Source organism: Solea solea, chromosome 4, assembly GCF_958295425.1.
Source record: "Solea solea chromosome 4, fSolSol10.1, whole genome shotgun sequence".
In the NCBI taxonomy this organism is placed as follows: domain Eukaryota; kingdom Metazoa; phylum Chordata; class Actinopteri; order Pleuronectiformes; family Soleidae; genus Solea; species Solea solea.
In genome coordinates this window covers 11,127,077-11,140,020 of record NC_081137.1, presented here as the reverse complement: position 1 = coordinate 11,140,020, position 12,944 = coordinate 11,127,077, and the positions used below count along the sequence as shown (strand labels likewise).

Sequence of the window (12,944 nt, the reverse complement as noted above, 5' to 3'; positions counted from 1 at the left end):
TTGATTAGATCATTACAATAGCTGTGATGAATGGGGGTTTATTTCTCTGTCAGTCGACTGCTGACAAATCAGGGGCAGATGTAATGAAAGTGCCTCCTCACAACATTAATCTTCACTGTGCTTTGGCCACTGGAGGAGCTGAGTGTGTGACTCCCTCCCCCCCTCCCTCCTTCCCTCACTGATTTACTTACTCTCCTCTCGTCCTTCACTATGTAATTCCTCCCGTGCTTCTTGGTGAGGTGCGGCGCCAGCACATCAAAGCGCCGCCGAAACTCGGAGAACACCATGTGATCGGGGTAACCTGTGAATATCATTATAGGTAATAAGGTAGGTATAGTGTGGGTGAGACAAGGAGGTTCTGTGTTTCTTTATCTGCCCTTGGTACGTCATTAAAGCAGCTCCTTCACCTTGTCTGTATATCCGCAGAGAGTCGAGCAGCTTGGAGCCACGCAGCTGAGCGCGGAGAAGCGCCACATCCAACTGCATTAGGCCTGAATCTCCACTCTCCCCTTGAGTCTCACATTCCCCTCCTCTGTACATGGATCCACTCAGAGCCTTCAGGGCATCGGCCTTGGGCAATATGCAGTGAACAAAGTGAATCCTGGACCTCCGCACCATGTCTAGAAGAGCATCCTGAAGAAGGAACAGGGACACCACATTAGCTCCTGAGTCATGCGTCAATGTCACCACCATATTGGTCCAGGCAAGACCACAATAGAATCAAACTATGACTTTCTGGATAAAAAGCCTAATAATGTTTACATCTAACAAATGACTTAAAAATGTTTTGTTCATGGATATAAATGATCTGTGGGCAGGCCTGCTAACTAAAGCTGCAATGATTGAGCAATTAATGATTAATCAACGACTATTATTAACTATTTTACTGGTAGTAGCAGTACTTTATTCACTCACACACATGCAGGCAGCTTAGACAAAACACAATTACACACAGCAACGACTGAAACACACAGACAGAAGCAAAGTGCTTGTGCATGCTTAATGTTTTATTTTCTACATCTAGCGTTTTAAATGGTAGTAGTGCACACACATATTTGTACTGTAGCTTGTCATATTTTTACCATGTCATGTAAATAAGCTTTTCTATAAACTGGATTTCCAGTTTTAACAATATAAAATATTTGACTTGATCACTAAATATGTATTTGATTATTAGTAACTGGGATAAAAAGCAATTGTTTAACAAATGGTAACATTATCATGATTTAATCCAGAACAAAAGAAAGAAACAATGTCTCCCCCTGTTTACTTCTATTTGATTACATTCTGCTGTTGCCTGGATCAATATGGCAGCAATAGTGAAGTATTGCTGCACTTGGTCAAAGCGGTGTCTACATGCATCAGTATGTCTAGGAATGCGTCTGCACGTAATCGGCAGCTTTCCATCTTCACCTTAAACAATCAATGACATTTAATAATGTCTTTTTTTACTTAGACACATGTAAAATCTACAATCTATTCTGGATGATTGTGGATGCAAGTACTTCATAACACTGACAACATTGGGAGACTGATAATAAATTTGACTGCATCGTCTAAAACTTTACAGCCTACCTTTAAGTGAATGTGTGCTGTATAAACAGCTGTATGTCATTAAAACTTAATGTGGATTCCGTATGTTTTGCTTTTTTTTTTTCAATTCATGGCTCATTTTCAACCAACTCTGGTTAAAAATTACACATCTCTAAAAATAAAAGCCAAAAATATGAATCATATGTAATCTATACATCACTCTGGTTACTGTATTACTGGATATGATGGTATTCTGTAGTTAAATTATGTTTGGCTACTTTACTTTAAAGCACACCACCAAATTTCTTTATTGAATAAAATATATATAAAATTTCTTTGGTTGTTTTGAAAAAAATATTTAGTATTTATGCTATTTCTCAAATAGTGGATTTGAAAGCAAACTAGCTGCAGAGCTGTTCTCAGTGCACACCCACACCAGGCCTAATATCATTTTCAGATTGATTTCAATCTCTGGGTGCAGCCTTCAATCCCATCAATTTTGTATAAAGCTGCAATATGCTGTTTGTGTCTGCCACGTACATATTCCAAAACAAATTAAAAGCTCTGAGCCTTTACATGTTCCATCAGCCTCTCAGCTTTCACTTTAAAACTGTTAGTAAAGATGAAACTAAAGACTGAGGTGTTGATTCTCAGAGGGCATTGGCAGCAGAAGCAGCACATCAGTGAATTCACTGTGAAATCAACTATGTTAAAAACACCTGTGATGTTTGCATTGTAATTCAACTTATATGAAAGAGAAAGTACCTGCTTTATCTACTCAACACACACTATATGGACAAAAGTATTCAGACGCCTGACGATGGTCCCTCTTTTGCAGGGACCTTCTCCTCCAGATTTTCTGTGTTTTGTGGAACATTTATGAGGTCAGGCACTGATGTTGGACGAGAAGGCCTGACTCAGAATCTCTATCCCTATACACATACATATATATATATATATATACACATATATATATATATATATATATACACATATATATATACACACATATATATATATATATATATCATAATTGTCATATGGTGTATGTGTACATGCTTTGGGATATGTCTGCGGTGATGAATTTCCAGGTTTTTTTTTTTATAATGTATTTGACAAACAAAAGCCCAACAAGGGGCTGGAGTTGTAAATTAACTTGTTCAACTGCATTGTCCCTATAGAATAAATAAACAAATACATTAAAAAACACTTTTACCCACCTCTTCTATTTAATCACTTGATTAGTCTATGTAGACACTGATGAAAACTGTTCACTGGTTTTTGGTAAAGTTCACCGGTATACTCACATAATAATAAAGGATTAATAAAGGCTACTTTATGCAGTCATTATTGTGACTTTTGAATACACAGTATAATGATTCTCTCCACTGGTCCTCTCCACTCACCACTTGAAGTTTTATCTGGATGCACAAGGACTTCTTCTTGATAGCGGCCACGCCTGTGGTGAAGGTCTTTCTCATGCTCGTGGCTCGTCGCAAGGACAGCTGCGAAACACCTTCAAAGCCTGCGATGGAACCGGACAGAACGGTGGCTCCACCCGCTCGGCTCATTACCAGTGAGCTGATGATCTTCCTGCAGGAAGTACAGCACCTCAGGGTGACGTTGTGTGTAGTAATCAGCTAAAGTGGCATTTTTATGTCTTTGTCACAAACAGACAGATTTCTCCTATACAGTATGTTGGTGTGTATAGTATGCCGCTTACTTCTGGGAGTCGTGCAGGAGGCTCGCAGCATTGGTAGAGGCAGGATTCTGCTTGGCGTAGTTCAGCCACCCACAGACGTTATACTCCACCCAGTCTGTCCCGTGACTGTGACCCAGCAGGAAATTATTTTCCTTTTCACTCTTCAAGAGGAAAGTGTGACCTGGTGTAATTGTAAGAGGCACCATGAGATCCAGTGTCTCATTGTACAAGCACAGAGACATGACAACATACAGTATATACACACACAAAAAACAGTATATGAAGGCTTCGTCAGCCGTCTGAAAATAACAGATACTCAACTTCACCACTGTGTCCATTTTTACAAACCGTGTCGATGTTTGTAAAAAGAAAAATCCACAACACTCTATTCTCATAAAGCAATGCTCTTACTCACACATAATCTGATAGGTGGTTTGTGAGGTCCACACATAGAAGATCTCTTCAAACATCATAATGTTGAAGGTGTTAAAGAGATAAGTGAATTATCAATTTAAACATGTGCATGCATGTCTATGTGAAGTCAACAATCTGCTTTCCTGTCAAAGAAAGGAATTTTTTCAACAATAGGTTTTGCAAGTGTTCGCATTGAATTGAAGCAATTATATAAAAGAACTTTGGTCTCATCAGTTCAAAAGTAAAAGAACATTTTAGATCAGGAATGTCAAACTTAAATAACCGGGGGCCACATGTGTGACAATATCTCACACAATTTCAAAATAAATAATACAAAACTATATATATAGATATATAGATATATAGATATATATATATATATATATATATATATATATACATACACATATATACATATATATATAAATATACATATATTCATATATATACTGTATATATACACACACGTATATATATACACACATAAATATATATGTATGTATATACCTGTTCACAATAAAAAACATATACTTATGACACAAAATTAATTAAAGTAATGAATATACTGGTTGCAAAACTGTTATCAGTGAAGCCATCCATCCATCCATCCATCTTCTACCACTTTATCCTCCATGCCAGTATTTTATTTTAACATGTTTCCTTAATCTTTTATGAATTAACACTGGCTTTTATGTCTTGATATAATAAGGTTCTGATATATAGCACCTTCAAATTTAAATCTTTTTTTTTTTTTTTTTGCCCTTCCTTGCCTTTACTCTCGCCCTCAGCAGGTCCATAGTAGCTAAAGAGACGTCCTAACAGTGTTTGCTCTGATCCACCAGGCTGCACTGCCTCCTCCTCCATCAGCCACAACAGGCCCCGGGCCTCCTCTGTCCGAACTGTTCGTACCTGTCAAACAAATGTGGAAATATCAGAGACATGTACCACCATCATTTAAAGAACAGCAGAAAAAAGGAAAATAAGCATTGGGTTATTTGAGGAATAACTATTTTCCACTAAAGAAGGTGCAATGAAATGCTTTCATCGTTTTATCCATAACCCTTTCACCTCCGTTTCAAGATTGTTTTGGAATTTTCTGTTTTTCCATTCAGATTTTCTAATGTACAAATCAAAAGTGCACACATAAAACAGGCTGATTTAAACTCACCTACTGTTTAGAGCTGATTATCTCTGTGTTAGATATCCTTTTCCTGGACTTGCAACTAATCTGCCATAAATCCTAATTAGGGATTTCATGTGTGTCTAAGCAACAAAACTGTGTGCCTTGATGACATTTATTGAATTTCTCTATGGACTTCTTCCTCTAGGGACAATGCAGTGAGCAGTTTACAAAGTGACATAAACATCAGTTTTCAGAAAAGTCCATCTTATAGCGAGATAAAATGGCAAATATATTCTTAAACTATCATAGATTTAAGATGGCATGGATCTCATTAGTGGAATCTTTCGTCATGAGGCAAAAATCTGTTTTTCCCTGCCAAAAGCTACTGTTTATTTTCACAGAGAGTGAGCGTCTATGTCTCAAGCGTCCTGTCGGCACAAGACGCGAGTACAGCCACACGTAAAAAAAATCCTGAACTACTATTACTCCCTAGTATTAACACTCAAATTTGGAGTTTCAAAAGAATTTGTGGTTTCTATGGCCTTCAGCAGTTGCTGCAATAATAGCATCATCTATTTAGCGCTTCCCTTATAATCTAAAAGGAAATAAAAAAGGGAGTTCATGAATGTGACAAGAGGCAGGCGAGAAGGAATTAAAGCATAATACAATTAGTATTTTAATTAGTGTGAACACAGGGGAGAAAATAAAAGCCACCGCAGTACTGGTGATCCTGAGAGTATGAGGAACGCCTTTGTTGCCCTCTTCTTATGATACCAGCGACAAAAATGTCATTTTATTGGCCAGTGCAGCTCATATATTAGTATTCATACCATACGCTTAACCTGATACACAATCCCAAACATAATGTAGCCACAATAATCAGGTTACTGTTCTTCAGTCCTTGTCATCTCAGTCTGCTCTTAAGATACTAAACCATAGTTACAAATCCATAAACAGGGTATGTACTTCAGTTTAGCTTTGCCAACTTCTAGTCTAAAAAAAGGTAATATAATGCGAAAGCTTTGGTTTTTTGGGGAGCTTTTATTTGTGGTGTATGATGTACTTATGACCTATTAGTGCTCTTCCACATCCATAATATCTTATACATTTTTACAGCATGCCCAGACTGTTACAACTTTAAGAAGCAATGTGGATTTATCACACTATTTAAAGACAACGTAAACATGTCCAATATAGTTTGGAAATTTGTATCACTAAAGTTACCTTAAAAGTCAAGGTTTCCCCTTGAGGCAAAGGAGCTGGCTTATTTCTTATTTCTAGTAAGTGACACTCTGATTTCAAAAACCATGAGACTTTGGAACCTAAAGAATATGTGTCCAATTATTGAGGTCTGTGATTACAACTGACGAAAAAAAACAACGTCTAAACTGAGTGATTGACATGTATAAATCCTGACTCCACCCTGGGAAACCTGCCATGGAAACTTAACCCACAACAGGAAAAATGTGTCACCATAGTGGAGATGTCCTGTCATGAATTGAGGCAATAAAGCCCTTTATAACAGAAAACTGGACAACACAAAAAAAGAAAACTATGACAATAAAATGATTTTTTTTTTCTTTCTTTTTTTCTTTCTTGTTTTGTCTGTGATGTAGCACAGTCCACTGCCTCTGTTGCCACCATTCCCATTAGAGTGGGGGGCATTTTAAAAGTAAAGCACTCAAACCTAACACATTGGAAATTCTACCCAAAGTGATCTATGACTCTCTAAACTCTGCCATTTCTGTTTCCATGGTGCAGATCACAGGCCGCAAAGGCCAAACATTGATTTTCTTCCTTGGAGTCAATTGTATAACCTTTCTTTTCCTGCTGCTACACTCTCTTTCTAGCCGCTACACACACGCACGCACAAATCCACAATTCAATAAATGAAAACTCACATTAAGCAAAAGATCTGATGCAGACAATACCATGTATATAAATAAATCTAGTTAGTGACTATGCTGGTGGGAAAAACAAAACAGAAACACAATAGAGTTGCATTGATCTTACCAGTGCTTGACTTGAGGCTTGGTCTACCACTGCGACAGAGAGAGAGGTGCTGGGCTCTGGGTCATCTAAAGCGAGCTCGATGTTCTCCTAAAGAAAGACAGATAAGGTCTGGTGAGTCTTTAGTTTTTAAGTGTTTTTTTTTTCTTTAAAGTACATCCAGGAAGTTTGAAGCCCTGGCTTTATACGTTTCTGTGGCCATTGACAAACACTGGAATTTTAACCAAAAACCTTCTGATATCAAGTAAATCCATTTGTTAAGTCGATCATAAATATGTCAGATGTCGAGGACAAAATAAAATAAAAAACTTAATTCCAGTGTGGTGCTCAAGAGGATGAAAAGGTGGTAACACACGATACAGATCCTAACGCCCAACAGTGCAGAAGAACCCTTTGAGGTACATTTGAAACTCTGAATCAACAGTTGGACCAGGTCTGTGAAGGTCCTCGGTCACCAAGGTCAGAGTATCTTGAGGAGTGTAGAAACAGCGAACAGTGAAGAGGCTTCCTGAATTCTGAACGGAACTCACTTCTGAGGTGAACAAGTCTCTTGGAGGAGGTGAAAATGTTTGGTCTTCAAGAAGTAATCCAAACATGCCGTCGTAAACAATGTGTTTCAATTGTAACTGGTCCAACTCCACACAAGTCAAGTTCACTCAATCAATTGCTCAGAAGTAGTCAGGGTTTGAACCAGCAACCCTCCCGTTACAAGCCAAGTTCCCTGTCCACTTGGCCATAGGTTGTCCTGATACTGGCTTGTAAATGTAATCTGTTTATTTCAATGTTGCACTACATACAGTATATGCTAACGTATACATCTGGACATACAAGAAGATGTTATGTTTTGTCACAGCATAATGTAGTTGCAGACAACTAGAGTTCCGTTGTTTCCTAGGTTTATTATGGATATTGAAATAATATAATAGCATTTTATAGAAAATAATAGCATATTAAATGAAAAACTAAAAAAGCATCAACACATTTATTATAATAAGAACACTTGGCATTTACAGAGGCTATTTCTCCTATAGGCGAATCGAAAGGAAAATGTCATTACTATTACAGATGATAGCTTTTCTGGAACAAAGTGAAAATAAACATACTAGATTACCTTCACTAGAGCAAAACAGGAATATGGCAGGTCAGGGTGACAAAGTGTGAGGTGTGGATAAATATTAGCTGTGCTAATAGTTTGGTGTGACGGATGCCAGTGTTCAAATTGACTGAGAAGTAGTCAAATTTTTGTTGTTGTTGTTGTTGGTTTTCTGCTGTGGACACACAGTGGACACACTATGTGTCCACAGCAGAAACATACAAAAACTATCCACACAGCAGCCGCTAAGAGAGATGGATCATTTGACCTTCCTTCGGTGTTCCTTGAATTCTCCTGTATTTCAGTTTCAGTGGCTGAATGCAGGACTGCTCAAAGTTGGCCCACCAGAAATAAGAAATGTGCTAGGTATAAACTTAACTCAAATCAATGTCAGACTTGCTGCTTAAAACTATTACTGAAACAAAATCTGTGTGAAAGACATCGATGTAAAGCAGGGGTGTCCAACTCATTTTTAGTTCAGTGGCCACTTACTGCACAATTTGATCTCAAGTGGGCAGGACCAGTCAAATAATAGCCTCATAACCTACTAACAACAAGCACTCCAAATGTTTCCCTTTGTTTTACATTAAATTAAGTAACATTTTAGAAAACAACCTGACATTTCTTGAGAAATATATAAAAAATTGATGAGCAGTGTATTCTCATGTGCACTTCAGATTCTGACTCTTTAAAATGAAGCTGATATTTAATGTCATGGAAGTTTAGTGACAGAAAGATACAGTCCAAATGTGTTATTTAAAGAATATTTACTGAGGGAACCTGTGATCCCAGTACTTGAATACAGCAGGTTAGGGTTTGGACAACCCTGGTCAAATGTGACCGGTGCATTTGAATTGCTCTTTGATGAAAATCTGAAAGGGACAAAGATAAATAGAAAGGTTTGTGAATGTGTGGGTGGGTGGATATGTTTTACCTTCTGTTGGATTTTTTTCCTATGATGGTCATTTTTGAGCGGGAAAATTGACCAACCCACTCAAAATTAAGTGAAACTAGTGATCAGAAATCACATTTGTTCACATGCTTAGTGTATTTATGCTTTTAGAAAGATGTAAAATTGGTCAGATTAGACTGCACACTGGAGGAAGTTCAAAAATATAAAGCATATTCCTGGTGGTGTGTGTGTCACACGTTCACTTGTCTGTCACTGCCATTGTTGATATCGTGGGCCGTTTTAAATGAGCGTGACCCACTTTTCAATGACACTTTCACGGCTTCTTATATTTATCGAGATGCACAGATGAAGCAAGAATTACAGCGACACAATTTTATGCAAAACTTCATTTCAATCAAAATCCCTTTTCCTCCCATGCAGGGAAAGGATGTGGGTGGGAAAACCCCAGAATGCTTCCTCGCAGCGGTGTTAAAAGTAATAAGATGATTAATTTTAGTGTGCTTTCAGACACATTTTAAATAAAAAGAGCTTTTAAGATTACAGTTCAGGCTGCAGTGATGATCACATGCTTTAATAACAGAATTTCTCAGGGATAACTATGGTCAGAAACAGGAGGACAGAAGAAGAATAGTTCCTTAAATCATGGAGAAACGGCACTGCTGGGCTGTGCATGTGAGTTTGTCTCCCGACGGCAGCTGTGAGTGACTTCACTTTGATGTCAGCAGAGGAGGTGAAGTCTGGCATCGCTAATGAGAAAGTCTAACATGTGAACTACTTTGGCTTGTCACGGCTCGTGACAGGTGGGAGGGATGGCGTATCTGATGTGTGAACACATACGATATTGAAGTTGATGTATTAGTGAGAAAGTCAGAGACAAAGGGGGAGAGAGAGAGAGGGCTAGGGGGAAGAGAGGGGGAGAGAATGACAACGCTGTGCGTTCAAAGGTTTTTCATACCCTTCCTTTTCTTCACGTGTTTTTGTGTTGCAGCTCTAAAATAATAATTATTTCGTCATTTATCAGTTCATATATTCAGTATTAGAGATGAGCCGATACGATACTTGGTATCAGTATCGGTCCAATACTGGTCAAAATCAGTAATACAAAATCCGATACAATCCAAAAATCCGACTTTTTGCACACTTTACTATGCACACACTGTAAAAATGTAAATAAAAAAATCAGCATGAGCATTTTAGCTGAGTCGTGTATTGGGCTGTTTATTTATTGGTATTGATTGATTGATATCGGACACTCAGAAGGAGTGATTCCACTATGATTGTCCAAGGGCTACAATTATGTGATGCATCTTGATTTATCCAAATGTTCTTTGAAAACAAATAGTGATTAATGATGAACTAATCCAATAATGTATAATGTATTTACTTGCATTATCATTTATCAACACAATACTTTGCACGTCTATTCCAAGAGACAGGTGTGTAGGACTATAGCGAGAGGACTAAACAGCAAACACAAACTGCTGCACACTGTCTCACTTTATAGCAATGTTTTGCGTCTAGATGTTTATTAGGAAATGTTTCTTCAATTAAATGACTGTGACAACTGTGGGCTGTAGCACATATAGGTACTGCAGGTGGGCCACAATAATTCTGAAAAAAACTAACATATAGTAAGGATTTAAAAATTTGGTTTTGTCTTTAATTTCCCAAATCTTTCTTTTTTTATCACTTTGCAAAATTGCCTTTAAAAAATATGTTAATTAACTTGGCTGTTAGTAAGTTGTGAACAACTACACAAAATTAAGTAAAAACAGTCTTCTTATCAAAGTATCCTATGTGATGTAATTTTCATCAGGTATATGCGTTTATATATCACATTAAAAAACATGAGGTCAATGTGACCTTGAACTATAACTTTGAAAAATCCAAATCTTCGAGTCCAAGTGAATGCCAAATTGGAAAGGATTCCCTGAAGGATTTGCTGAGATAAAATGTTTACAAGGCACAGTCACAGTGGCCTTGAACTTGACCATCAGAATTTATTCAGTTCGTCCTTGAGTGCAACTGAACATGAATACCAGATATTATGGACATTCTCTCAAGGTGTGGTGAAAATATTGTGCTCCCAGGAGTGATGTCTGGATAGTTTCTGCATGGAGTGTACACATGTGCACGGTGCACAACAGTTCACACGTGTTTACCTCTTTGTATCTCTCCAGCTCCTGCACAAAGGTGCGTTGGTAGAAGAGCGTTTGTAGCCGTTCTTGAGTGTAGTTGTGACAGAGGTCCTCAAAGGTTGCACCGCACTCACGCTTCCCCAGCCTGGGGTTCTGAAAGCCTGGTGTGTCCACAATGAGAAGAGAACACAGGGAGTTCTGGCTGGACTTCAAGGCCCTGCAGCACAACAAGACAAACACACAAACTGTTGATACTTGAAGTAATTTCCATTAATGACATTCACTGCATATAACAAACATAATCCAAATGCTAAAACCTAACCCTTGAGTCCTGATTCAAATATCCTCTTATCCTTCTTAACTATCTAATGCATTTTTTTTAATTTTTTGAACAAAAAAAGAAAAATAAACAGCAAAATGTCCCTATAAAAAATACATGTAATAATGTTGTAGGATAAAGTCATGAACTTCTAATAGTCAAATCAAATCTTAAGAGAAACAATTAAAACAACACAAGAAGAAAAAAAGTCAAATAAAATCTGAAAATGTTTTGCTTTTTAACATCTGTTTAAATGTATTCAGTGTTCAGACATCAGAGTTTCTCAATACAAATCCCAAGAAGCACAAAAAGTGTCCTTAAGCAAAAGGTCCAGAACATCATAATGTCTAACCATGGACAGTATTTTTAAATATTAATATGTGTTGTAAACATCTGACTTTCAAATCAAATGTAATGAAAATTATATATTTGACATTTTACGGAAATTGTGACACGGAATATAAAATATAAAATATCCAAAACAATGTTAATATCTCATGTGAGATGAAAAAACAAAACAAAAATATATGTATATAAAACAAAACTAGATGAAACCTTTACCTCTCTACCATTTATCTTCTGAGATCACATCATGTGAAGTTCTATGATTATCACTTCCTTTTTACTCCAGTATGAAGCTGCATTTTTGCGATCCTGCAAATATTTCACTATGAAACCTTCTAGGGATCAAAGAAACTGATATATCAGAGTGCTTTTAATTTGAAATGGGGAAAAAGACGTGTTTGTAGCACATTTATAGCAGATGTAGAAGTAAATATCATTTTCTCCATCTGAGATTAGAGCCAAAATGTCTCTAATCTCAAGAACACATGGAGATGCACCTGAAAAGCATGTCTCACATGGGCAGTGTTAACTGTCCTGAAATGAATAGCAAGACGTTCAGTGATGCAGATGTTCATGCGTCCAGTGTGGCCCCAGTTCACTTATATAATTGGCAGAGCGTCGTTATTGTAGTAGTATGTTGTATGGAAAAGTACAGGGTGTACAACATTGTCTTGTCATTGTTAATCCCCAAATAAAATAGGGTAAAGCTAGTTTTACTACCCTACATTGGTTAAATTCAATTTGCCACGTCATCATCAATGACAATTAAAAGGAAATATGGGTAAAAAGAGGTGCAAGGTTGCGACACATGCTTTTATACCCCATGCGTCATATGTCTTTCTTGCTCCTCCATTGACACACATATAAGTACCACACATAAACCTTGCCTGTGAAAGAAATGAAATTGTTAAATTGGACTTTGAAAACACAGAGCCGGAACCAAAGGGCTGGCTCAGTCCTTCATTTGTATCTTTTACATTTTTATGTATAGTAAATATTATGCAGCAAATTGTATGTGCTGTTCTACTGAAATACATCACAGGAAATCAGGTGAGACAGAGAGACATTGTATTTCTATACTGCTGATTTCAATGGAAACCCATTCAAAAATCACACAGTATTTAAGGCTCTTCTACATTTATGTCCTATTGTGAGTACTTGTGAGTACCACTATGGATATTTATGTTGTCTGAGGCTAGTCCGTGGGTAAATCAGTAAATTTTTTATCCATGTAGTATCCATTGCGTTCACTAATATATCTTTACGTGACACATCTTTCATTTTAAATTTGATCTCTGACTTGTTTCTTTATTTAATCTAAAAGCTTGCTTTTTCTGAATTTTGTTATTTATGT

At 37.2% G+C, this 12,944-nt stretch overlaps 1 protein-coding gene across 8 annotated transcripts in view; it reads right to left on the bottom strand.

The window, feature by feature from the left end:
- The window catches only part of LOC131458504 (unconventional myosin-XVIIIa-like), an 89,644-nt gene that overhangs the window by 42,187 nt on the left and 34,513 nt on the right, over nucleotides 1–12,944 (bottom strand). For all 8 annotated transcript variants that reach the window (XM_058627647.1, XM_058627653.1, XM_058627645.1 and 5 more), the window contains 7 exons: nucleotides 10,951–11,143; nucleotides 6,786–6,872; nucleotides 4,420–4,558; nucleotides 3,257–3,416; nucleotides 2,940–3,126; nucleotides 408–633; nucleotides 192–301 (listed from right to left, as the gene is read on the bottom strand). In XM_058627647.1, the coding sequence (XP_058483630.1) occupies nucleotides 192–301; nucleotides 408–633; nucleotides 2,940–3,126; nucleotides 3,257–3,416; nucleotides 4,420–4,558; nucleotides 6,786–6,872; nucleotides 10,951–11,143 (1,102 nt within the window). The remainder of the gene's footprint in view (nucleotides 1–191; nucleotides 302–407; nucleotides 634–2,939; nucleotides 3,127–3,256; nucleotides 3,417–4,419; nucleotides 4,559–6,785; nucleotides 6,873–10,950; nucleotides 11,144–12,944) is intronic.